The 27,536-nt window shown below is 41.1% G+C and overlaps 2 protein-coding genes across 6 annotated transcripts in view; one reads left to right on the top strand and one right to left on the bottom strand.

Annotated features, from left to right (window-relative positions):
* The window catches only part of Nck1 (NCK adaptor protein 1), a 60,837-nt gene that overhangs the window by 14,436 nt on the left and 18,865 nt on the right, over positions 1 to 27,536 (bottom strand). Inside the window, exon 1 of one of the 5 annotated variants that reach the window (XM_041677092.1) lies at positions 18,561 to 18,655. The exons of 3 other annotated variants lie outside the window; for them this stretch is intronic. The gene's annotated coding sequence lies outside the window, so the exon portion shown is untranslated. Of the gene's footprint in view, positions 1 to 1,930; positions 2,016 to 18,560; positions 18,656 to 27,536 lie in introns of those variants that run through there. One more of the 5 variants, XM_041677095.1, reaches the window with a different exon arrangement.
* LOC121464265 (60S ribosomal protein L18-like) lies at positions 22,617 to 23,232 on the top strand. The gene has a single exon (XM_041677098.1). The coding sequence runs from the start codon at positions 22,617 to 22,619 to the stop codon at positions 23,181 to 23,183; it is 567 nt and encodes a 188-aa protein (XP_041533032.1). The 3' UTR covers positions 23,184 to 23,232.

Here is a 27,536-nt window from a genome sequence, read left to right as displayed (position 1 = left end):
GTTCATATACATCATTTTAAAAGAAAAAAATAATAAGCAAACTCACTCCTGAAACTTTTTTTTTTTTTTTGATTTTTCAAGACAGGGTTTCTCCGTACTTTTTGGTTCCTGTCCTGGAACTAGCTCTTGTAGTCCAGGCTGACCTCGAACTCACAGAGATCCGCCTGCCTCTGCCTCCCGAGTGCTGGGATTAAAGGCGTGCGCCACCACTGCCAGGCTCACTCCTGAAACTTATTTAGACCTGACATCTCTCCGCTTTCTCCAGAGAGACTGTTTTATAAAAGCAGATATGCCTCACAAAGCAACAAAATAAATCCAGCCTTTTGTTTTGGGCACTGACTAGCAAATCTGTTTCTCAACAATGAAGCAAGTATTTTAATGTCTTCAGAAAAATTAACTTTAATCCAGAATTTGATATCTTTTGGCATTAAGTGTATCAACAGGTAGATACATATGAAGGATTTGCAAAAGCCTCAAAATCTGCCATACTTTTTTAATATTTTGTAATGGAATCACTTAAGTCAACAAAAATAATGCTTAAAAAAAAGAAATAGACAACATGGTATGTAAGAAACACTGATGAGCTAAGGACGTAGTAAATCAGTGGCAGAACGCTTGCCCGGTATGCACAAGGCCACAAGGGCTCAATAACCAGCATGAGAAAAACAAAGATCAACAAAGAAACCAGGAAAAAATTATTTGTATTATTGCAACTGTCACAGAGTTTTTAACAAAGTCTAAATAATTATTGTCACGTGATGCAAAATTAAGTTACAATAAAGAGGAGGAGATAGATGGTTCAGCACCTGCTACACAACAGCAAGATTTGAGTTTGATACTCGAGAACCTGTAAAAGCCAGATGTAGCAGCACACAACTGAGTTGGGAGGTAGAGACAAGTCTCAGGAGGTAGCCCTGAACTTGCTACCAGCCCATCTGGCTAAACCAGAGAACTCTAGGTTCAATGAGAAACTTTTTTCAAAAATGAGTAGAGAGCTAGTAAGAAAGCTATCTGGTTGTCAACCTCTGGCATACAGACAGACACATCCACATATGGGATAACAACCAGCTTTCTGAAACACTGAAAACTAGAAGCAGAAATATTTCTCAAGGAAATCTTGTCCTCCCTTATGCTCCTGTCACCCCACAACTAATTCACATTTGCTCAATGGAATTTTGATATTTGACAACGGTTCTGAAATTTTTTCTAGGAAAGCATTTAAAATTAGTAATTAAAATTTTGGAACAGAAGAGTATCTAGTTATATACTTCCTTAACAGAAATGGAGGGGTTTAACCAGGCAAGTTAGCGAAGTCACTTTTATTGTATAAAGTATTCAAATATATAAGGATTTTGTATGAGGAGCAGCACTGTAAATCATGTCAGAGTAAGTTATTTAATGAGAAACTGATACCACTGATACCTGTGCCATTAGGAAAAAAAATTGCAGATTTCTAACTCAGAGGACTTTTACTTTGAAGGAATTATCCATTTGTTAAGCACAAGTGAAATTTCTAAACACCGTGTCAGAAGAGTAGAGTACAAAGTGGGTCATTAAAAGTAGCATATTGAAGAAGCCAGTCTGAAGGAGACAGGAAACCCCTTTCCTCCCAAGTTTGCATTTAACAAGTCATGTGCAGAACAGGTGTATTCATACAAACTACTCAGTCTGCCAGGCACCAGTGCCATGGTCTAACATCTTCCCCACACCTCTCCTCTCTGGCTTACTTCCTTGTTGAGAAGTGCTCTTTCTTAATAAACTATCTGTTTCTACAACCATCCAAATGTCCTTGTTCTGGGACTCAAGAACCTAGAAACAGCAGCAGAGCCCTGTAGACTCAATATCCACCAATAGCAATAATACAATAAAACAGAAGAGAAAACTGAAAAATGGAAGCACTAAGGGTGTAGCTCAGTGGTAGACTACTTGCCTAGCATGGCCAAGGCCCTGGGTTCAATCTTCAGAACAAACAAACCTGAAAAGAGAAGAGAGAACAGCTAGAGATCTCAGGACCCAAAGAACCATCCAGTGGTAAACTTTGGGTCTTATCTGTGCTTGAAGGTGAAGACTGGTGAACAGATTCATCATCAGTTACCAACAAGTAACATCAGCCCGTGTTCTACAAACAATCAACCAAAAAAGGGACTACCTGGCAATAAAGAAAAATTTCAGACAATAACTACTTTACCCCAGTCAAACAGCACAGGAAGTAATTCATGGTCTCGTCCATAGCAAAATCGAAGCAGGAAACCTACAATTCCAACCCTCCAGCAACGATTATGGGACATGCTGCAATCTCACGAGAAGAAGCCCAATTAAGGAAGAAGAAACTTGACTTATCAGGCAGGCAAAAAAGACTTAAACAACATGTTCAGCCAAGAGGAAACAATAAATCAACATTTATAGAATTTTCTGCCCCCAAATACCAGAGTACAAATAATTTAACAGATGTCAGGGAACAAATAGAAAGATAAATCATATCCATGGCAAAAACAAACTCAACAAATTTGAGTGAACTCAATCATACAGTGATTGGTCAACAGAATCAAACTAGAAATCAGTAGCAGAAAGTGTGTGGCAAAGTACTTTGTCTTTTAAGGGTTCAAAGGTTTAGTTTATAATATTAAAGTACCACAAGGTTGTTAAGAGTTGAGGCCTAGTAGAAGATAATAATGTCAGATGTGCAATCCTTGGACAAGATTAATGCCATTCTAACGGGTTCTCAAAGGAGCTGCAAGTGGACCTGATACATAACTTCCTGTCTTCACACCTTACCTTGTGTTCCTCTCCTACCATACATGCCATGTGCCATATGTGTTACAGCAAATGAGAATACAGAGCAAAAACCAATGGAGCTGCATAAATCTAGAATTTTCTATCAGTTTCGAAAACTAAAGAGTTAATAAGCATCTTTTCTTTATAAACTACCTAAGCTTTAAGCATTTATTTTTAGCAAAAACTCCAACAACAAAAACCACACCAAACTAATACATACAAGTAACAGGAAAGTCTCCATTCATGCAGAACATAAAGAATAATAAAGAATCTGAATAATCCACAGGTCAAAGAGGAAATCTTCAAGAGAATCAGATGTCATAATGAAATAAAAATGAAAATTTACTTAGACATGCAGCTAAAATAGGGAAACCCTTATATCAGTACTCTAACGTCCTGTATAAGAAACTGATATAGCAGAAAACAATGAAATTTAAGATAAATATATTTTCTAAAAAATGAAACAAATTGGTACTTGAAAAGAGCAATAGGAGCTGTGTGTGGTGGTGCACTTTTAATCCCAGCACTCAAGAGGCAGAGGCAGGTAGATCTCTGTGAGTTTGAGGCCAGCCTGCTCTACATAATGGATTCTAAGACAGTCAGGGATACAAAGAAAGACCCTGTCTGGGAAAAAAAGGGGGGAAAAAAGAAAGAAGAAAAAAAGGAATGAGAGCTGGAGATGTAGTTCAGTCGGTAGAATGTTCACCTACCATAGAAGATGTCTTGAGGTTCAATCACCAGCATCATATAAAATAAAGAATAGTAGTCCACACCTATAATCCTGGCACTCAAGAAGTAGAGGCAAGAGGCAAGTTCAAGGTCATAATCCAATAAACATGGAGTACAATGACAGCCTGGACTACAAGTCTCTCCTTCTCCAGAAAAAAGAAATGAAAGTGACAAACTCTAGACCAAGGTAGTGGTGCATAGTAAGGGTCAGGTAAGAAAGAAAAGGCTGAGGGAGGGAAAGAGAACAATGAAGAGGAGATATCACAGGGTAAAAAGGATAACAGGGAACACCACAGGTAACTCTATACAAGCAAATTTGATTTCTTAGAGGAATCAAATCAGTTCTTCCCAAACACAAATTATAACATACCTAACAAGAGTATTTGAAAAGTCCTATAACTAACAAAATAAATTAAATTCATAATTTAAAAGTGCCACCCTCCCCCAAAGAAACTACCAGTCAATCAACTTTGGGAATATAAAAATCTTTAGTAAAATATTAATAAAAATAATTAGCAGTACTGACTTAATATTCTAAGATCAAGTGATAGTTATATATGAAACAAGGCTTTATTTGATACTTAAAATTTATCCATATAATCCACATTAATAAGCTTAAAAAAATCATGAACTGGTACCAAAAGGGCACCTAGCTGTAGACGGAAGTTTCTGTCCTGTAGCTATTCAATCCCAAAGAAACACAAAGAAGCTTATAGCAATTATAATAAATTGTTTGGCCTATTAGCTCAGGATTATTATTAACTAGCTCTTACAACTTAAATTAACTCATAATTCTTATCTATGTTTAGCCACACAGCTTGGCACCATTTCTCATTGCAACATTTTCATCTTGCTTCCTCTGCATTTGGGTGGCAACTACAGACTGAGCCTTTCCTCTTCCCAGAATTCTCCTAGTCTGGTCACCCTGCCTCTTATTTCCTGCCTGGCTACTGGCCAACTGGCGTTTTATTAAACCAATAAAAATCTCTTCAGGGTACAAAAACGTTATCCCACAGCACCTAGAAAAATTCAATATCCATTCATAAAAGTTCATAGAAAAACAGGAACAGAAGGAAAACCCCTTTGTGATACACAGCATGCACAAAAACCCACAACTAAATTGTAAGGGAACAGCTATTTACTTTCAAAGATCAACAATAGTGAAAGGCTAACCTCTCACCAAACTAAGATGCTCCATTCAGCTCTGGGGGAGGGAGGCAGGAAGGGAGACTAATCTGCAAAAGCCAACCAAAGCTCTACACTGATACGGGATTCCCCTTTGTACAGTGTGAATATGTTTTATTTACTTGCAAAGGAATTCTAGACGCGCGCGCGCGCACACACACACACACACACAAATGAAGTTTAGCCGCATTTTTTTTTCAGATGGGCTTCTTTGCTGGAGGTGTACCACAGTTCCTTTAAGAGAGGTCTTCCTGATTCGGCGGTAGCCAAAAAAAAAAGAAAAAGGAAAGAAGGAAGGAAGGGAGGGAGGGAGGGAGGGAGGGAAAGGGAAAAGAAAGGAAAGGAAAAAGAAGAGAAGAGAAAGAATTCATGCCTTCCTGGTCTGGCTCTTTCAGGAGGCCAAGCACTTGAATGGGGTTTGTGGGCAGCATGCTGCAAGTTATTTGGTGGCAACATGGGCCAACTGGTTACCAGAGTTGAGGTAGTGAGCGTGCCTCCCACCTAGCAGTCTCAGAGGCAGTGAATGGACCCCTGCCATGTTGGACTGGGCAAAACCAAAAGGCAAAGCAGCCTTAGTCCTAGCCACGGATTACAGGCATACAATAGGACAGATTCAGACGGAAAAGAGGTTCTACTTTTGTTTTCACAGAAGATGAGAACCTATGGATTCCTTCCAGACTAATGTGGCTTGATGGACCAAGATTCTCACACACACACACCCCGCCGAGAGGTCTCTGTGAACTGCCCAAAATACTTCACCGAACAAAAAGCAGTAAGCAGTTCGGAGAGAAATATGACCAAATTCCCTAAATGATTGTTTATAAATGTTTGTTTACATTTAAAGGGAGATATGATATAGAGATGAATACTTTGCATTGGTATGGATCTCGGCCTTTTGATATAAATTTTAGGTCAATTTTGTTATATGTATATTTCTGATCTTGATTAAGGTATTTTGTTTGTAGAGTTCATTTAAAATGTAATGTATAAGCTCAATGTCCTTTATTTATGGCTAGAAACCAAATATGAGTGAGTACATCCCATGTTCCTCTTTTTGGGTCTGGCTTACCTCACTCAGGATAGTGTTTTCTATTTCCATCCATTTGCATGCAAAATTCAAGAAGTCCTTGTTTTTTACTGCTGAGTAGTACTCTAATATGTATATATTCCATACTTTCTTCATCCATTCTTCCATTGAAGGGCATCTAGGTTGTTTCCAGGTTCTGGCTATTACAAACAATGCTGCTATGAACATAGTAGAGCATATACTTTTGTTGTATGGTAAGGCCTCTCTTGGGTATATTCCCAAGAGTGGTATTGCTGGGTCCAGGGGTAGATTAAGCCCGAATTTCCTGAGAAATCACCACGAGGGGTGCACCCACACAATGAGACAATGGGGATGTTCTATCGGGAACTCACCAAGGCCAGCTGGCGTGGGTCTGAAAAAGCCTGGGATAAAACCAGACTCACTGAACATAGTGGACAATGAGGACTACTGAGAACTCAAGAACAATGGCAATGGGTTTTTGATCCTACTGCACGTATTGGCTTTGTGGGAGCCTAGGTAGTTTGGATGCTCACCTTACTAGACCTGGATGGAGGTGGGTGGTCCTTGGACTTCCCACAGGGCAGGGAACCCTAATTGCTCTTTGGGGGACTTGATTGGGGGAGAGGGAGGGAAATGGGAGGCGGCGGCGGGGAAGAGAAAGAAATCTTTAATAAATAAATAAATTTTAAAAAAAGAAAAATAAATAAATAAAATGTAATGTATAATTAAGAAATATAGGTTAAGGGCTGGAGAGATGGCTCAGTGGCTAAGAGCATTGACTGTTCTTCCAGAGGACCTGGGTTTAATTCCCAGGAACCACATGGTGGTTCACAACCATCTGTAATGAGATCTGGCACCCTCTTCTGGCCTGCAGGCATACATGGAGGCAGAATGTTGTATACATAATAAATAAATAAAATCTTTAAAAAAAAAGAAATATGGGTTAATAGTCATCTATAATAGTCAAACTTGTAGTCATGTTGGTTAGGTTTTCTAGATGTAGAGAGATGTATTTCAGATGGATATTCTTCAGATCTTTCAAAGACTACAGAATATGGCATTTAAAATGTTTTATGAATTTAGGACTTTCCATGACAGTGACACACATCTGCTCCTGGCAGCACCAATCTACTTCAAGAGGATGATGGGCATTGAAGAGGCTCCTCATGAAGTCTGTTAGCCATTTGGGCAAGAAACTACTCTTGCCTGAACCGCTTGACTGGACTTGCAGGACCCACAGAAAAATGACTGCTGAGCTGCCTAAAAAAAGGTGAGATAGTTCTTCAGGGTTCCTGCCTCATAAAAGAGTCTACCAGACATTCTGCAGGACAAAGAAGAAAATGACTGACAAACTGCCAATATAGGCAGAACTATCATTGAAATTTCCTGCTTCAAGGAAAAGTCTGCCAGATACTATGGGACAGTAGCCTGAAGATGGGTTCCAGCAATGTTACTGAAGAACTCTAGGTGACTGTCCAGGCAGTGAGATGTCTCTGTCAATTCTAATACTATATCCTTCTGGAGTCTTTGAGGCAGTTGAAGAATAGTTATAGTTTTCCTTAGTTATGATAAAATGGATATAAATTTTGTACCTTGTTTGATACCTGTTTATGTTAAAGTTAAAACTTTCCTTTTTATTTAGACAGAAAAGGAGAGGAGATGTGGGATTCCCCTCTGTATGCTGTGAATATGTTTTATTACCATTGGTTGATAAAGAAGCCACCCTGGGCCTACGCAAAGCAGAATAGACCTAGGTGGGGGAATGGTGTGGGAGAATTGTCTGTATTCTGTCAATCATGTTTTAAAAAAATGCTGATTGGCCAGGCAGGAAGTATAGGTGGAACAACTGGACAGGAAGTAAAGGTAGGGCAATGAGAACAGGAGACTGCTAGGAAGGAGGAAGCCCATTCCTCCCCAGTCCTCCCAAGACACCAAAGAAGCAGGATATGACCTGCCCCGCTGAAAAAAAGTACTGAGCCATGTGGCTGACATAGATAAGAATAATGGGTTAATATAAGTTTTAAGAGCTAATATGAAGCCTGAGATAATGGGCCAATCAGTTTATAACTTATGTAGACCTTCTGTGTGATACTTCGGGACCTAACAACTGTGGGAACCAGGCAGGACAGAAACCCTGACAAGCCTGGCCCTCATGTTACAGGGGAAAACTAAACTGAATGCTGGGAAAAAGAATGCAGAGTCAGAGAGAAGCCATGTAGCCACCAGCAGGAGACTCCTCCTCCAGAGCTCACAGGAACCTTGCCAGTAAGCCACAGCCATGTGGCAATACACAGATTAATAGAAATGGGTTAATTAAGATTTAAGAGTTAGCCAGAAATACACTTAAGCTATTGGCCAAGCAGTGTTTTAATTAATACAGTTTTGTGTAATTATTTCAGGTCTGAGTAGCTGGGAATGAACGAGCAGCCTTCAACAACACTACACACTAATAATGAACACCAAAATTAAAAACACAAGTTGGGTGTGGCAGTACACACTTGTAATCCTCAGCTACTCAGGAGACTGAGGCAAGACATTCCAAGCCTGTGGCTTAGACCACTTAGCAAAACCCCGTCTGGAAGTGGTAGAGTACTTTCCTAGTATGTGTGAGACGCTGAGTTCATTTTCCAGTATAGCAATAATAAACAAAAATATTTATGATACCTCAGAAATAAAAAAGAAAAATAAGAGAGAAATCTAATAAAACACAAAAAGAATTCATATGCTGAAAAGCTGCTGAAGACCTAAATAAAGAGTTCATGGACAAGAAAACTAAACAGCAAAGATGTCAAATTTCCCCCAAATCAGTGAACAGGTTTAAGCAAGTAACAAAATATTAACATATATGGTTAGTGTTCTGCAGTCAACTTGACACAATAGGATCATTTAAGAAGGGACCCTGACTGAGAAAATGCTTCCTGTGAGCAAGCCTGTTAGGCTTTTTGTTTTTAAATGACCGAAGTAGGAGGGCTTAGCTCACTCTGAGGAGGTGGTCCTGGATACTGTAAGAAAACAGGCTGTGCAAATAAGGATGACAAACAAGTCAGTAAGCAGCATTCCTCCATGGCCTCTGCTTCTGTTCCTGACTTCATGTTCTTGCCATGAGTTCCTCTTCTGACTTCCCTCTGTGAGGGACTATGATATGAAAGTGTAAATGAAATAACTCCTCCACTGCTTTTGGTCATGATGTTTTATCATACATAGAAACCCTAAGAGAAAGAATATTATTCTATACTTATATGGAAAGCCAAAATATCTAGAAGAGGTGAAAGAATTTTTCAAAAGGAATAAAATAGAAAGAATCTTGGTTCCACTGTTCAAGAAGTCTGAGGTAGCTACCATATTCAAGATAATGCAGTACTCAGCGCCAGGAGACCCAGCGTTGGGGTGAGTTTCTGGCCCCGCGGTGCCAGCCTGGGAAGGGGAGGGAGTTCAGAGGTTCCTTGGCCCCCTATCCTTCTTGAGCTCTCTGCAGGGCCTCCACTCCCTGCATACCTCCTCTTTCTTCCTAGCCCACCCAGCTTCCATCCAGAACCCTCCCCACTTTGCCCCACCGCCCTCTTTCTGCACATAAATCACCCAGCCCAGCCTGTCTGGGCACTGGGTCCGAATCCTCGGGGCACCCAAGCGGGCGGGAGTTCCTTTGTTTCTTTGGCCTGCCTGCACCAAGCAGGGTAGGCACTTTGTTTGCCACCTGCCCATCAGCACGGAGGCCTGATCTCTCGGCGCCAGGAGACCCAGCGTTGGGGAGACCCAGCGTTGGGGAGGGACAACGTTGGGGAGAGCCAGCATTGGGTAGGCAAGGAGACCTGATCCTGTAAAGAAGATCCATAAGGGAGCATTTGGAAGAAGAGATGGGTAGACGCCAAGGCAAGAATTCGCCCAACAAGCTGAAAAGCAACATGAAGCCACCAGAAACCAGCGACCTCACAACGGGAGGACATGAACACCTTAATCAAGAAGAAGTAGAAAAGATTGACTTCATGAAAGTGATTGACGCCCTTAAACAGCATGTAAAAAACGCCCTTATAGAAATGGATGAGAAATATAACAGAAAGTTTGAAGAATTGAATAAATCAGTGAATGATACCCTAGAAAACCAAGGAAAAACAATCAAACAGATAATGGAAACGGTGCAAGACTTGAAAACTGAAATGGAGGCAAAGAAGAAAACACAAACAGAGGGCCGGCTGGACATGGAAAATTTAAGTAAACAAACAGAGTCTACAGAAACAAGCATAACCAACAGAATACAAGAGTTAGAAGAAAGAATCTCAGATTCTGAAGATACCATAGAGAAAATAAACACTCTGATCAAAGAAAACAGCAAGTCCAACAAACTCTCATCACAAAATATTCAGGAAATATGGGACACAATAAAAAGACCAAACCTAAGAATAATAGGAGCAGAAGAAGGAGAAGAAGTGCAGCTCAATGGTCCAGAAAATATATTTAATAAAATTATAGAAGAAAACTTTCCCAACCTAAAGAAAGATATACCTATGAAGGTTCAAGAAGCATACAGAACACCAAATAGGCTGGATCAAAAAAGAACATCCCCTCGCCATATAATTATCAAAACACAAAGCATACAGAATAAGGAAAGAATTATTAAGAGCTGCAAAGGAAAAAGGTCAAATTACTTATAAAGGTAAACCTATCAGACTTACACCTGACTTCTCCATGGAAACCATGAAAGCCAGAAGGTCCTGGATAGATGTACTTCAGAAACTAAGAGACCATGGGTGCAAGCCCAGATTACTATACCCAGCCAAGCTTTCGTTCACTATAAATGGAGAAAATAAAATTTTCCAGGATAAGATAATGCAGTAATGTAGGTCAGTGGAACCCTGAAATGTGGGGGGAGGGAGTACCTAAACCTAATCTCAAAATACCAGAGCAAATTCTAAAGATTAAGTGGTAGGCACACTTCACATTAACAGTTGAGATCCATAAATACATAAGAAAAAAAATGAAAAAACATGAAGATATTCCTGGGTATGGTAGTATATACCTACAACTTGAGCACTTGGGAGCCTGTCGCAAGTTTGTTATTAGCCAGGATCCACAGCCTTGAACTCACAGAGATCTAACTACCTGCCTTTGTCTCCCAAGTGCTGGAATTAGAGGTATGCGCCACCACTGCCTGGAGTGTGTGTGTGTGTGTGTGTGTGTGTGTGTGTGTGTGTGTGTAAAGCCTCTTGTTGTCTACAGGGCATACCTTGAGGCCAAAATCTTATTTATAGAAACAAAGCCAATCCCTAGCACCCTCGTCTTTATCCATAGCAAAATAAGAAACTAGATACATCTTCCCTATAGTACATCCCCCATAACAAATTTGGCCTATAATTACAATATGTGGGAAATGGTGGGAGGAAGGTCACCATAATATAAGTTCCAGGTTCTTATCTCAAACTAATTTACTAACTACTTAAATGAGAGGCAGAAGAGAACCAACTCCTCTGACCTGCACACATGTGCCATGGTACATGTGCACCTAGATGCAAACCTCCCTACAGAGACTAAATTTAGTCTACTACATTTCTACCTAGGATAGGCTAATCATTTAGAGAAACTCTAACCAATGAGGTTTTATAATAGTTAGGGGTTATATTTGTTCATAATTTTTAAAACTAGGGTACAATTAGTAGTTTGTGTAAGGGCAGTTTATTTAAACTATAAAGTCACTATTTCAAAAAGCATGGTGACCCCAATATAATACGGTCAATCATTATTGTTGTCTTAACTTGGCACAGAACATAATTAATCCTGTTTTATATGAGGGCTAGAGGGATGACTCAGCAGTTAAAAGCACTTCTTGCAGAAGTTCCGGGTTCTATCCCACACAGGCTCGCAACCTTCTGTAACTCTAGTTCCAGGAAGATCCTAAACCTTCTGGTCTCCATGGGCACCAAACAGGCACATGGTATAAAGACACAGAAGCAAGCAAAATATCCATACACATCAGAAATTTTTTCAGAACAACAACAACACTTCGGCATAGTACTTACATATGAAATTCTTAAAAATATATAAAATGTTTTTAAAGTTATTATTATCTATACATGTGTATTCTTAACTGGAAAAAAAGGATTCTTGCAGTCACATGTTCTGTGATATATGTCAAAAGAATTTTAAAGATGTCACTATAAAGAGAACAAAGAAATACAGCTTAATTCCTCAACTGAAATTCTACAAATTCTGTATGATTAAAATCTCAGAAAATTAAATTCTAAAAAATAAATTCAAAAATTTTGACACTGTCCCTAACATACCTTTCTATTTGTTTCTTGCAATTCTGAATGTAAAATAGTGTGCTTTCCCTAGCCCAAGGTAATTTATTGGTTTACATAAAAAAGGACTCTAGACAAATTCTCATAAATTTAACCTTCTGATAGAACTAAGTTTATTTTACAGGTCACTCAATATTAACTTATATCTATGGCCTATAAAAATTATACATAAGTACAACTTTTTGTTGCTGTTTTGAGACAGGGTCTCTCTGTTATATAGCTCTCGCTGTCCTGGAATTCACTAGGTAGACCTACCTGACTGGCCTTGAATTCCCAGGGATCTGCCGGCCTTTGCCTCCTGAGTGCTGGGGTTAAGGTGTGGGCACCTGGCTACAGTCTCTGTTCTAAGAATCTAGTTACTTTAGCAGTGGCTTCTGATTTTCTAAACCTCTTTTTTTTTTTTGGTTTTTCGAGACAGGGTTTCTCTGTGGTTTTGGAGCCTGTCCTGGAACTAGCTCTTGTAGACCAGGCTGGTCTCGAACTCACAGAGATCCGCCTGCCTCTGCCTCCCGAGTGCTGGGATTAAAGGCGTGCGCCACCACCGCCCGGCCTCTAAACCTCTTTTATTTATCAAATTTAGCTAAAAAATACTTTTACACAGACTACAGTCTGTATCACACACCCCACACTCAACATCAATCAAATTATCCATAGTAGCATGCCTATCTCACTGAAAAGGATCAAGGCATAGGATGATTTATCAGTGTAGGCTTGACATGAGGGAAGTCAAGTTAAGATCAAAACGAAGTCATTTGTATCAGCATTTCCAAGAGAAAACAAACTTAGAAAAATGCCATGTGTAGGGGATTCTTAATCATTTACCTAGACTTCCACTAGGTGGAGCTATTGGCCACCTTCCAACATTGGTGCCATCCTACGTTCTGCTAATGGAATTCCTTTCCAGGACATCAGCTTGCTCCTTTCTACTTACACACTTCCAAGCGACCTAAACCGAATCTATGCACCACTACAGCAATAAAAAGCTAACTAGAAAACACTGTGCTCTGAACACCTCAAGACTAAGGTGGGGTTGGGGGTGTTGACGAGGTCTAGTCTTGGTCCTATTCTCATAGAAACAGGATGGTAGGGGTTGGGGAAGATAGTTCAAAACATAAAGTGCTTGCCTCATGTAAACAAGAGGACCTCGATTCAATCTACAGGACCCTCGTAAAAAAAAAGAAAAGCTGGAAATGGAAATGTTAGTGCACTTGTAATCCCAGCTCTGGAAGGACAGAGCCAGGCAGATCCTTGCGGCTCACTAGTCACCCTAGTGCATCAGTGAGTTTTAGGCTAAGAGACGCTATCTCAAACACACATCATTAATCTTCTTTACTCACCCTCATTTCAAAATGAGGACTAGGGAGATTCAAACTACCTACCTACCCTCTTAAACAATAGAGACCATTTTAGTTAGCAACTAGTGTTTTACATGGCTGATGCAGAGATAATGGGCAAAAGAACCAAAAAGGCAGACCCAGCCTAAATAGCTACAGTGGAAACCGCCAGTTCTTGCCTATATTTATTTCTTTTTTTCCATTTAATACTAGGACTACTATAAGCAATTTGAGGAGAGATTTTTGTTTCATTGCACCTGTTCTTCCCAACATGATCATGCTTGTCTCTTTGACTAGGTTTGTAAGTATTTTAAAACTAATTCACACCAAAAATCAACTAAATATGGAACAAAACATCTACTGGGATAACTTATATATAATACAGAGAATCAGTCTCCCCATATATGATCCTATATTGTTATTCAATATATACTCACTAAATTTTGTATACCTTCCAAATATCAACATTTTATGTGATTTCCATCATATTCAATGGAGACAACTAAATAGCCATAATAAAAAAGGAAGCTAACAACCTACTATAAAAATTGTTTTGGCTTTATAAATCCCTTAAACAACTATCAGTCTAAATAAATGAGTACACCAGACCAACATTTGTACCTATTTTACCTATCTCTATAAGTTAATTGGGAACAGCTAATATATATTCACATTAAGTTTGTCAAATCAGCCACTTGTGATATCAACTACTTTTAATCCCAGCACTCAGGAGACAGAGGTGGGCACATCTCTAAATTCAAAGTCAACCTGGTCTACTTGGCTACTTGGAAAGTTCTAGGATGGCCTGGGCCACACAATAAAACCCTATCTCCAAAAGAGGACATAAATCATCTAAATAGGAAAGTCTAAAGGAGGGTAATGTCTGCCATTGATAAGGGTCATGAGCAATGTGATCCCTTTTGGCAAATTAGATGCTATTTTCTGGAAAAACTGGTGCTGGGGGGAGGGGGAGGACAGGACCATCTAAAGAGAAATCTACCACAGTACCCACAAATGCACTTTTAGAATCTACTGTACTTTAACACATAACTTTGACAATTTCCTGTTTCTGATAAGAATCAGTTAAGGAACAATACTCAAGTAACTAAATCAGGAAGTTTGGTTGGGTTACAAATCTCATAGTAAACAATGAAAGGAGAAAAAGAAAAAAATTAACAATAACTGATATGCTGTAAGTAGACAAAAAGAGAAGGCAATTCGCAATATTATTATAGTTGACATTTTAAGTCATGACATCTTAACCCAGGTTATATTGCTAAATATTATTACTAACAAAACTAATGAAATATTCCACTACTTGCAAAACAAAAAATCAGGAAAAAAGAGAATTAAAATCAAGTTATTTTGTTGAATTTGGTTTGGTTTTATTTTCTGGTTGGTCAGTTGCAATATCATGTAGCCCAGGCTGACCTCAAACTCATTGTGTAGCTGAGGATGGTCTTGGCTTTGAATTACTTTGATTCTCTTTTACCTCCAATCACAAATACTGAAATTTTAGATCTATATCACTATGTTCAGAAAGATTAGGCTCTTTTAAGGATAGGGTAACAGAAAGTGGAAAGATGGCTCAGAGGTTAAGAGCATGGCTAAGTTAAGTTAATGGCTGCTCTTTCAGAGGACCTGGGTTCAATTCCCAGCAGCCACATAGTGGTTCACTACCATCTATAATAGGATTTAATGTCCTCTTCCGGCACGCAGATATATATACAGAGCACTCTCACATAAAGTATAAATAAATAAATAATTTTTAAAGTATCAGGAAACAAAATATCATGACATTCTATCCATTTTTGAAAAATTACTTTGGATACATAACCAATATGAGAAAACAAGGATGAACAAAATAGGTACTTTGCATATAAAAATCACTTTTGCATTCAAAAAATGTTAACTGAATAAATGTAGGCTAAAAGAAACCAAGTTCTGAGAACAAAGAAAGATAAAATAAGCAAATATACTGTACACAGAGGGATTCTCAGTTATAATCCTGTTTCAACATATTTACTAACATTTTATACAAACACAAAAGACTACAATTTTGCAAAGCATCACAAAATTTTACTCTTTGAATTGAAATAAATTGATTCAAGATCACATTAAGAACACACCCATTCTACAATCTGAAGAGTATTGTTTTATAATACCCAAAGGAGCAACCACTAAAACAGTAAATAATCATGCCAAAGTAAATTATGAGCACACAATTACAACACAAACTATGAAAATGTGTAACATAAGCAATTTCATTAAGACAAGAGCTATAAACTTATTCCTCTAATGTAGAGAGCTGCGTGGAGCCGCACCTGATGGCGATGTAGAGAGCTGCATGGAGCCACATCTGATGATGCTGGCTCCCGCCCTCCGCGATCCCAAAAGCGAATGCTCTCTGTGATAATTAACTCCTATAGCTAAGGCCTGACTCATGCTATTATCACGCAATGATTGTCAGCTGCTTGCATATGCGTGGAACTATGAGCAGTGCCCACCTGGCAATCCGGGGTTGGCAGCCTATGCCTTTTTAAGGGCTGGGAGAGGTTTGCCCGGGGAGAGAGAGAAAGAGAAGGAGAAAGCTTGCTGTGAACAAGGTCCTGAATAAACTGCCTGCAAGAAGAGCTCCGGTGTTGCGTCTTCCTTGCTGGTCGAGGTGGGCGCAACAAGTGGTGGACCTCCAAACCTCTCTCCATGGAGCCCAGAACTTGCTACAGTCAGGGGGTGCACCGGTAAATCCTCAGGTAAGGATGGGGATCTGCGACAAAAGCGGGTTTTCCACTCTCACCGGCAGAAGAAGGGAGAGAGTGGGGTAGTAGGGCCGCGACGAAAGCGGACGGGTCAAAGTGAAACTAAAAGAAAGAATGGGATTTTAGAAACGGGCGCTTCAACATCACACCCGATTTTTCTGGCTCTTAACGAGCTGTTACATTCAAAATATTTAAAAATAAAACGGAGTACATTGGAGAGGTTTTTGGTTGAATGTGACACAATTGCCCTTTGGTTTGCCGTCTCTGGCAATTTTAATGTGTCATCCTGGGACAAGCTTGGTACGATATTCATGTGGTTTGAATTACCGAGACCTCCTGAAATGTTGCAGTGGAGTGTGAGTGGCTCCAGGCAGCGAGCGCTGAGAGGCTGCAACACCTGCAAACCCTGGAACCTGCCTCAAGGACCTACGAGGCAAGAACGCTACGCCCGCTTTCAGCGCAGGCCTCAGGACACAGAAGCGTAGCATGACCGCGACAAGGCCCGTTGGCCTGGACCTCTGTCCCAGTTCGGGGCAGCCGGCTGGGCCGGAATCCGCCCCACCCCGACGGGGTAATGGCCAGCCACTCCACGTTGCAGCGCCTCCACCTTCCAGCTTCCAGCTTGGTGGGGAGGTGGAGTCTCCACCTCTCTCCCATTGCCGCAACCCGCGTCTGAGCACGGCTGGAAAATGGCAGTAAATTGCAGTAAATACCCCTAAGAATGCAGCAGGAAGTAGCCTGACAAATTGATAATGCCCAAATGCCCTAAAACATGGTGTAAGTGGGGCCCCTTCAGTGGTTGCAGAACAGCAGGCCTGCTTTCTCCTGAGTTCTGCTCCACCCTTCAGTGGTTGCAGAACAGCAAGCCTGCTTTCTTGAGTTCCGTTCCACTCCATGCACCAGTTTGGACCCAGAACGAATGCAGTGGGGCCAGAGGCAGCTGGGATATGTTATTTAGGGGACTGCCAATTTCTTGTTTCCCCTGATCTGAGTAACTACAGCTGCTCTGAACACGAGATCTTCAGGAGTTCCTGATGGCAGGAGAATGGTTTCTGGTGGGTTTGGCTGGGGCGTGGCTATCTCTATATAATCTGCCCCTGAACACAATAAAGGGGGCATTCTTGGGGAATTCAAGGATGACCCGTGACAATTTACTCATGCAGCTAATTTGTCTAGAGAATTGTCTAGCTATCTTTTAGGTAATTGGTCTGGTGAATTCGAACAACAACTGGAAAAGCTCAGAGTGGCGACTGCGACTGCAGATTCCACACGTATGGATACCAGCCTGGCTGAAGGACTATCCTCCTGGATCCTCATAGCCATGGATCATCTGAGGGAGTGGGCAGGAATAGGAGCCCTAACAAACAGGCTTAATGGTGCTTGCCTCCCTGGTATGCCTATGGTGCATTTGTCACATTAGGGTTTCACAGCATCGCAATGCAGTTATGATCATTCAGGCCTTCACAGCCATTGAAGCAGGACAGTCCCCTCAAGCTTGGTTATCTATATTTGAGCACAGGATGTGAGGCTTGTGCACTGCACTTGAGGTCAGAGAAGTCGACCTCAAGAAGAGCAAGTCTGATTGCATGTGGGTTGGTGTCTAACTCCCACCTCTGTAAAAAGACACCGGACAGGTCTAGTGTTCTCTGAGTGGATGACACCTGGACAGAAACTAGTACATGTTCCATTTTTAACAGAGATCAGACCTCTACTCTTGCCTGTTGCTTTACAAAACAAAAAGGGGGAACTGTAGAGAGCTGCGTGGAGCAGCACCTGATGGCGATGTAGAGAGCTGCATGGAGCCACACCTGATGATGCTGGCTCCCGCCCTCCACGATCCCGAAAGTGAATGCTCTCTGTGATAATTAACTCCTATAGCTAAGGCCTGATTCATGCTATTATCACGCAATGATTGTCAGCTGCTTGCATATGCGTGGACCTATGGGCAGTGCCCACCTGGCAATCCGGGGTTGGCAGCCTATGCCTTTTTAAGGGCTGGGAGAGGTTTGCCCGGGGAGAAAGAGAAAGAGAAGAAGAAAGCTTGCTGTGAACAAGGTCCTGAATAAACTGCCTGCAAGAAGAGCTCCGGTGTTGCGTCTTCCTTGCTGGTCGAGGCGGGAGCGACACTCTAACCCTTAGCTTACCAGGTGGCTATTAAACAAAATGGGATCACAATTGACTATAAGCATAATTTAAATTGTTCTGACTGTGAAATTAGTAAGGGAATGGGGGGGGAGTTTAAAGGGAGAGAAGATAGAATACAATAATAACAGGGGTGGTGTAGGGAAGGAATAATGGAATAGAAAAGGTTAAATAGAAAAGGCAGGACAGAGAGGGAATACAAGAATAACTGTCTTAGTTAGGGTTTCTATTGTTGCAAGACACCATAACCACAGCAACTCTTATAAAGGAAAATATTTAATTGGGGCTGGCTTACAGTTTCAGAGACTTAGTCCATTATTAGCATGGTGGGAAGTGGCAGCAAGCAGGCAGACGTGGTGCTGAAGAAAGGTGGGAGTCCTACATTTTGATCTGCAGGCAGAAGGAAAAACTGTGTCACTCTGGCCAGACTTAGTTTATAAGACCTCAAAGCGTGCCTCCATAGTAACACACTTCCTCCAACAAGGCCACACCTCCTAACAGTGCCACTCCCTTTGGACGCCATTTTCTTTCAAACCACCAAAGTAAGAAGTCACAAAAATGTCTCTAAACCTAGAAAACAACAGCACTAGCATAATCTGGCCTGCTCTGATCTACTTAGGGACTCCTAGTCCACTATAAAGCAAGTTCAGTGGAGAGCTATGCAATAAGATGCTGCTAATCTGAGTCCGTTTCAGCTCATTCTGCAGGCAACGACTCCTCAACATGTCAGCAGTCATGCATGCTTGTTAAGAGACAATTTGAGAACTAAAAACCTTGTTGTCCAAATACTAGAAATCTGTATAATGAGAATTGATTATAGCTTCTCATCACCAACGTTCAAGCATAACCATGCTGCCAATATTTCGTTTTTCCCAAGTGTAAACCTTTCCTCTTGAACTGAAGGAGATTTAAAGAACCATTGTCTTTTATTTTTCCTTCTCCCTTCATTTTTCTCTTTATCCTCTTTTGGGAGCCACTAATACATCAAAATTTTCAAAAGAAAACATGAACTGAAGAGTTTAGAAAGGCAATGTGAATGTTCAGGAAAAGGTGCAAACTCAGAAGAGATCCTTCATGGGACAGAGAAAGTAGTGACAAGCACGGGAGATGGCACTCGAAGAGGCCATTCATACACTGCTTCCTAGGGTTACCACATAAAATTTGGACAGTTTTCAACATCAAAAAAGTATAAGAGGGCTGTGGAGACAGGTCAATCAGTAAAGTGCTTGTGATGAACATCAAGACCTGAGCTTGGACCTCAGAACCTATGTCTTAAAAAAAAATTGCACCAGGAAGTGGTGGCATATGCTTTTAATTCCAGCACTTGGGAGACAGAGGCAAATGGATCTCTATGAGTTTGAGACCAGCCTGGTCTACAGAACAAGTTCCAGGGCAGCCAAGGCTATACAGGGAAGCCTGTCCAAAAAACCAAACTAAATAAATAAATTTTTGAGGAGTTACACAAGGTAACATGTGCTTAGGACTGACTCAGTGACCGGGCAAGCTAGGCTAATCTGCAAACTCCCGTCCAATAAGAGATTGTCTCAAAAACCAAGGTGGGTGACACTTAAATAACACCTAGAGCCGGTTCATGGTGATACACACCTTTAAATCCAGCACTCGGGAGACAGAGGCAGGAGGATCTCTGAGTTTGAGACCAATCTGGTCTACATAGCAAGCTCCAAGATAGCTAGAACAAGAGACCACATTTTTAAAAAATGAATGAATTAATTAAAAAAAAAAACAACACCCAAGGTTGAATTCTGACCATGACACTCATGCTATACATGAGGAAACACATACACACAAAGTACAAAAAGAAACAACAGAGTATGGCCTAAAAATCAGAAGAAAGAGACCCAACAGAAACTTTCTAGAGAAGAAAAAGATATATCTCAACTTAACTACATAATGCTTTCTTTCAAAACAGCTGCCTCAAAAATACCCTAAAAACTAAAGGAAGACATGAAGAAAGGCAAAAGGAAGAGACAGAGAATAAAACTGAAACTGAAAGTAATTCTGGAGCTGAAATACTCACTGGAAACATTAAAGGCAAATTTGAGTAGATGGAATAAAAAAAAGTCAGCCTATGTGAAAAGCTGTAACAACTGAAGTTAAATAAACCGAGGGGTGGGAAGAAGAAAGACTGAGGAAAAGTGAACTGAGGAAAAGGGACTTGAATAATACAATCAAGAGAACTAACCAAAGATATGGTGTTGGGTCAAAATTATCTCAGGGCCTGGACCTTGAGGCCTGTAGGACAGAGAAAAGCCTGGCTTGAGTTTGAAGGACAGTCTTAAAGCTACCAAGCGGGGATGAAACAGCAAAAAATCTAGGTAGGCGCCCCTCTAGCCAGATGGAGGGCTTGGCTGTCTCTCATTGGCTGGAGGTACCCCTACATCACTCAATAGCACTGATAAAGCTGGTGCTCACAGCAATAAACTGAGTTTCTGCTTTGACTTGACTCCCTGTTGCACCTGATTGTCCTGCATGGTGGGGCTGTAACACTCACCTTTCCCTGGGGAATAAGGCTGAGACCTGACACATGGGAAAAGTGAGAATTGTGTGTGTGTGTGTGCGCGCGCATGTCTGTGTTACAGAGAGAGAAAAGACCAAACATGTAACGATCAAACACTTTACAAATTTGATTAGACATATTTATCTAATAAGCTCAAAAGAATCCAACAGAAATGAGCTGAGGAGTGATTTGTTAACGCCAAACCACATCATCACCTGCCAAAAGCAAAGAAAAGAGAGAAAAAATTCCTCATACACAATGGATCTCAGTGAGATCATCACCAGATTTCTTACTGGAAAAGCTGAAGGCCAGACTGACAATCAAGATTCTGGAAAAAGTTGAGAGGAAAATACCATGTTAACTAAGAGTCCTCTATCTGGCAACACCGACCTTCAGAAGTGAGACAGAAACAACAATTTTACTAGATAAGCAAAAGCGAAGGAAATTGATTACCACTAGACCCACTGATACACATCAAACTAAAAGGCTTTTTATTCTACTGGTCATTAATCAATGAGTTAGGCAGATGTAGCACGAATTCTAGCTGGTCTTAATAATAAAACCTGGAGTCAGATATTAGGAGGGGAAAGCTGAAGGAACGGAGAAGCAGTGCGGCCAGACACTAGGAAGACCTTTTACCTCTATCAATGTTCAGACTGAAGGGGTGATCCTGTCCTCAAAGAATGGAGCCTCAGACTGCAACTGTCTCCACCAAACCTCAAACTACAACGAGCTCCTGTCTCCTCCCACCTTATGTTCCTCTCTCTGCCCAGCCATATCACTCCTGTCTCTACCTTTCTAGTGCTGGGATTAAAGGTGTGGGATCCCAAGTGCTGGGATCACCTTTGTTTGAGCTGTTTCTTTTTTAGACAGATTCAGTCTTGTGTAGCCCAAGGTGGCTTTGAGCTAACAGAGATCCCTCTGCCTCTGTTTCTCGGGTCCTAGGACTAAAGATGTAGCCTCTAGTGGCTTTACTCTGCACTCTCATATTCAGGCAAGCTTTGTTAAAACATAAACAAAATTTCAACTACAGGCAGACATAACCAGAAATTGATATATTTGTTGTATTTCATCACTTAGAAAAAGTGATTTTCTTAAATTTGTTTTTGGGGGAGCAATCTTGTAACTTGGAGGCAGGTAGACCTCTTAAGTTTGAGGCCAGTCTGGTCTATACAGAAAATTCCAAGCTAGCCAAGGATACATTAAAAATAAAAGTGGTAAAGGCAAGCAAGACAAAAATACATACTATGATTAAGATAGATAAAAAATTAAGTTTTGAGAAATTAAGTTTTCAATCATTGCACAAAGCAAATTTAAAGCACTTGTTTGCAAGCCTGGCAGCCCCAACTCGATGCCCAGCACCATGAAAAGGTAGGGGAAGTGGCTCCACAAGGTGTACACACACATGGTAAAGCTGGATTACAGTTGGCCATCAAATATATTGTCACAAATTCTGTGAACCAATGACATAAAAAAAGCATGTGAAAACAGTTTATACTGATGCTTGTTTTGATACAGATGATTCTTTATGCTACACTGCTAGAAAATGTTTTCTTGTTCATAAAACATCATCCATCAAGTGTCTTTTCATATAGCCTATAGGAGAACGCTCTTGGAGTTATGAATTCACACACACACACACACACACAAACAAATCCATTGTTTAGTTGCTGTTCTTTGTGTCCAAGTATCCAGATAACATTCACTCTGAAGTGTTATAGCAAGTCTATTTAGTTCACAGAAGAACTGACTCAGATATTCATATGTCTGTATACTTTTGGTTAAGAATTTTGCCAATAGCTTTCCGGACCAGGCCGTGCAGGAGGCGCCATCATGGGTGTTGACATCCGCCACAACAAGGACCGAAAGGTTTGGCACAAGGAGCCCAAGAGCCAGGACATCGACCTGCGGCTGCTGGTCAAGCTGTACAGGTTTCTGGCCAGGCGAACCAACTCCACCTTCAATCAGGTTGTGCTGAAAAGGTTATTCATGAGTCGCACCAACCGGCCACCTCTGTCCCTGTCCCGGATGATCCGAAAGATGAAGCTTCCCAGTCGAGAAAACAAGATGGCTGTGGTTGTGGGGACGGTCACAGATGACGTGAGGATTCTCGATGTGCCCAAACTGAAGGTGTGTGCACTGCGGGTGAGCAGCCGGGCCCTAAGTCGCATCCTCAAGGCTGGGGGTAAGATCCTCACCTTTGACCAGCTGGCCTTGGAGTCTCCCAAGGGCCATGGCACTGTGCTCCTGTCTGGACCTCGGAAGAGCCGAGAGGTGTACCGGCATTTTGGCAAGGCCCCAGGAACCCCACACAGCCATACCAAACCCTATGTCCGCTCCAAGGGCCGGAAGTTTGAACGTGCCAGAGGCAGAAGGGCCAGCCGCGGCTACAAAAACTAACCCTGGATCTTACTGTTATTAAAAGGCTTTGGATGTTGAAAAAAAAAAAGAATTTTGCCAATAATGGAGCAATTTGCCCGTAGATGTGTTAAATATACTGCTGAGCAAAAAGTGTCCACTTCACCAAACAATTCATATGGTCATTTACAGACACCTGCCTGGCTGCATGCTTTTGGTGCTGTTCAGCTGGAGTTCAGGAGGCAACAGATAACAAAAACAGGTATAGTGGAGGCTGAAAATTGGTTCCTGGCCACTTAGCCCCGAAATAATCACACAGAAACCATATTATTTAAATCACTGCTTAGCCCATTAGCTTTAGCTTCTTAATGGCTAACTCTTACATATTAATTTATTAATTACTATTAATCTGTATATCACCACAAGGTCATGGCCTACCAGCAAAGTTTCAGCACGTCTATCTCTGCCAGCATCTCCCTCACTCCGCCCTTCTTTCTCCCAGCATTCGGCCTTGCTTTCCCTCCCTACATAAGTTCTGCCTTGCTATAGGTCCAAACTAGTTTCTTTCTTCATAAATGGTAATCACAGCACACAGAGGGGACTCCCACATCAGACAGGGCTTATAACCCCAAGCCTCTGTAGTCACCACAACACATCTATACATATCTCAGGTCGCACCTCAGGTCCACGCTTGACAGATGTTGGGTTTGCCTCTCCCAGCAGCTACCTACTGTATGACTTCTGAAGAGTTAATTCAGGTACCAATAATCCTACCCACCACCGTTAAGTGGACAAATATCCTCCCCTCAGCAGTCACCAGCTTAAAGCATCTATAGAACTTCTTGGCCAAGAAAGGTATAGCAACAAAGAACCATACATCCTTAACTTAGGTAAGTCAGCAAACTTCTAAGGAGAATAAAAAAGCAAACAAGAAAGGAATTAGACCACAACTTTCAATAATAACCCTGCAGATATAATGTTCTAATTAAAAGATAAATATTGGGTGTTGGAGAGATGGTTCATTCAGTAAGATGCACAAAACAAAAGGACCTGAGTTCAGATCTCCAGCATTCATATGAAAATCAGGATAAAGCAGTGCATATTTATTTATTTATTTATTTATTTATATTTTATTTTTTTTGTTTTTTGAGACAGGGTTTCTCTGTAGCTTTGGAACCTGTCCTAGAACTAGCTCTTGTAGATCAGGCTGGCCTCGAATTTACAGAAGTTCGCCTGCCTCTGATCCTGCCCCACAGCAGTATTTATAATCTCAGTTCTGAGGACGTGAAGACAAAAGGATCTCTGTGGCTTGCTGACCAGTCAGTCTAGCTGAATCAGTGAGTTCCAGGTTCAGCCAGTCAGAGGTGTTTGCCTAAAATGTAGTAAGACCCAGGTTTGATCCAAAGCAGCACATAAAAGTAGATGTGGTGGTACATACCTGTAGTAATAAGGGCAGCGGCGGGGCTGCGTCCCCAACACCCCAGCCGCCTGCTAGCTTATGGCCGAAATAACAACACACAAACTGTATTCATTTAATCACTGCTTGGCCCATTCTCTTCTAGGCTAATTCTCACATATTAATTTAGCCCATTTCTAATCATCTGTGTTGTGCCCCTAGGTGCGCTTACCGGGAAGATTCTAGCCTATGTCCATCCTGGGTCGGAGCTTCATAGTGTGTGTCTGCCCAGGAGCCAGGAGCTTGGCGTCTCTCTCAGGTGTCTGCTCCAGAGAGCAGAGCTGTCGAGACTGAGCTCACTTCCTCTTCCTCCCAGCGTCCTGTTCTACCTACTCCTCCCACCTATCCTCTAACCAATAAAATGGGCCAAGGCAGTTCCTTTATTAGTCAATGACCTTCCTCCATCATTTGCCCTTTTTCTGTTTAAACAAAAAAAAAGGCTTTAACTTTAACATAGCAAAATTACACATAACAAAACAGTTATCAAGTAAAAGTTACAATAATCTTTATCATAACTAAGGAAAACTATAACTATAACTAACTATTCTTAACTCCATCAAAGACTCCAGAAAGATACAATATGACCTAAGCAAACAAGAAAAAAGCAACTTTTAAAACGCTAGAAATGACAGAGACATCTCGCTGCCTGGACAGTCACCCAAAGTTCCTCTGTACCGTTGGGGCATCCATCTTCAGCCTTCAGGCCCATGGTATCCAGCAGACGTTTCCATAAAGCAGGAAAATTCAAAGTCAGTTCAGTCACTATCTGTTGTGTCCTGCAGAATGTCTCGCAGACTCTTTCATGAATCAGGAACCAAGAAAGATCATCTCACCTTAGGCAAGTTCAGTAGTCCTCTCTCTGCGGGTTCTCTGCGTCCAGTTTATGCAATAGTCCAGGCAAGAGCAGTTTCTTGCCCAAATGGCTATCAAACTCCATAAGGTGCCTCTTTGTTGCCCATCTTCCTCTTGAAGTACATTGGTGCTGCCAGGAGCAGAGTATCTCATTGTCATGAAAAGTCCTCAGTTATTAAAACATTTAAAACGCCGTATTCTATAATCTTTGAAAACTATGAAGAATGCCTATCTAAAATATATCTACGCACATCTAGAAAATATTAACTAACATGACTACAAACTTGACTATTATTTATGATTATCCATCAACAACCTATATTTCCTAATTATACATTACATTTTAATAATGAACTACACAATCACAACACTTTAATCAATATCAGAAATACATATACATATAACAGAATTGACCGTAAATCTCTAGCAATAAAGCAAAATCTATACTAATGCAAATTATTCATACCTATATCATATCCCCCTTTAAATGTAAAAGGACCTTTATAAACCATATTTGGGAACATGGGCGCAGTTTTTTCTCTGCAAACTGCTTCCTGCTGAATGGGGGCGTTGTTAATTAGGTCTTTCATGGTACAACCTGTGTGCTAGTTTCATCTCAGTTGGCAGTTGAGCGAAGCAACTTTCTGAAGATGTTCACTGCAACCCTTCAGGAGGGCATGGTCCATCATACCAAATCGGAATAGAAGAAATGAACAGCGTTTCATCCTCTGTGAAAACAAAATAAGAAACTCCTTTCCAAAGTATCAAGTCCTTAGATCCAAATTTCAAAGTCAAGGCATCAAAATATCTATGTTGGATTAGTTCAGCAGCATTTATAAATAAATATCTTTTAGCAGCTGTTGGTCCTTCCTCAGCATTCAAACGATTCAAAGAGAGCATAATAGCATACAGTATCAAAATTCTCTGTTTATTTTCCATCTTTGTACACCTTTGTTTTAACCTCTATTTCGTTTATTTTTACTTTTAACTTTTTGCTTTTTGAGACAGGTTCTTGTATCTTTGACCTGAAGTAACTCTGTAGACCAGGCTGTCTTTGAACTCTTAGAGATCCGCCTGTCTCTGCCTCCCAGGCATTGGGATTAAAGGCGTGTGCTACCACACCTTGAAGTCACAGAGGTCTATCTCCCTCTGCCTACCAAGTGTTGGGATTAAAGGTGTGTACCACACACAACAACTCTCTTCCTTTTTTTTTTTTACTTTAAGAATTTTGACTTTTAGTCTGCATATATTTTTAACACGCTGTAAATCATTTAGAAATTTTCTCTGTCTTTGAATCTCTCTTTACTGTATATCTCTCTTTTTCTGACCACACAAGTCTTTAATTTACCAAGCAATATCAGTAGGATTGAAGGCGTGGCTTTGCTGGCTAGATGTAGCCCATTCCTTAGCTTTCTGTCATTCCAACCTTGTGGCTGAGGTACCGGCCAGAGCCGCGTTCAGTGCCACAAGCCTACAGTGTTTCAATGTCCCTGTCAGCAGGCGAGCTTAAGCAGCCTGTGCTTGCAAACCGCACGAACTGCCTGTGTAAAAGAGTCAGAGTTTGCCCTGGCAGGACAGCCCAGAAAGCAGGCATTTTTAAACGGCGCAGCTTTTTTCCTGCTATGGCTGAAAACCGAAAAGCATGCGTTCAGCTTTTCGTCAACACCGTTTAAGTATTTCGTGGCAGGACCTCTTTATGAGCTGCAGGCTTTGCAGCTAAAGCTGAGTCAGGAAGCCTCTCTTAGATGAGGCGCTTACTTGCCTCTAGCAAGCAGAGTAGAACCGAGAAATTGCTGCTACCAAGAAACCAGGCACAATGCTTTCATTTTGTTCTAGAATTACTTCCCAAGCTGTCTCAGGCTTTATGTGGAAGCAGTTGTCCATGTGGGCGCCATATGTAGTAATAAGGGCGGCGGCGGGGCTGCGTCCCCAACACCCCAGCCGCCTGCTAGCTTATGGCCAAAATAACAACACACAAACTGTATTCATTTAATCACTGCTTGGCCCATTCTCTTCTAGGCTAATTCTCACATATTAATTTAGCCCATTTCTAATCATCTGTGTTGTGCCCCTAGGTGTGCTTACCG

Source organism: Microtus oregoni, unplaced genomic scaffold (assembly GCF_018167655.1).
Source record: "Microtus oregoni isolate MIOR12 unplaced genomic scaffold, Mior012 000028F_ref0000031, whole genome shotgun sequence".
Classification (NCBI taxonomy): Eukaryota; Metazoa; Chordata; class Mammalia; order Rodentia; family Cricetidae; genus Microtus; species Microtus oregoni.
The sequence above is the reverse complement of the archived record's forward strand: the minus strand, read 5'-3'. Positions and strand labels throughout refer to the sequence as shown.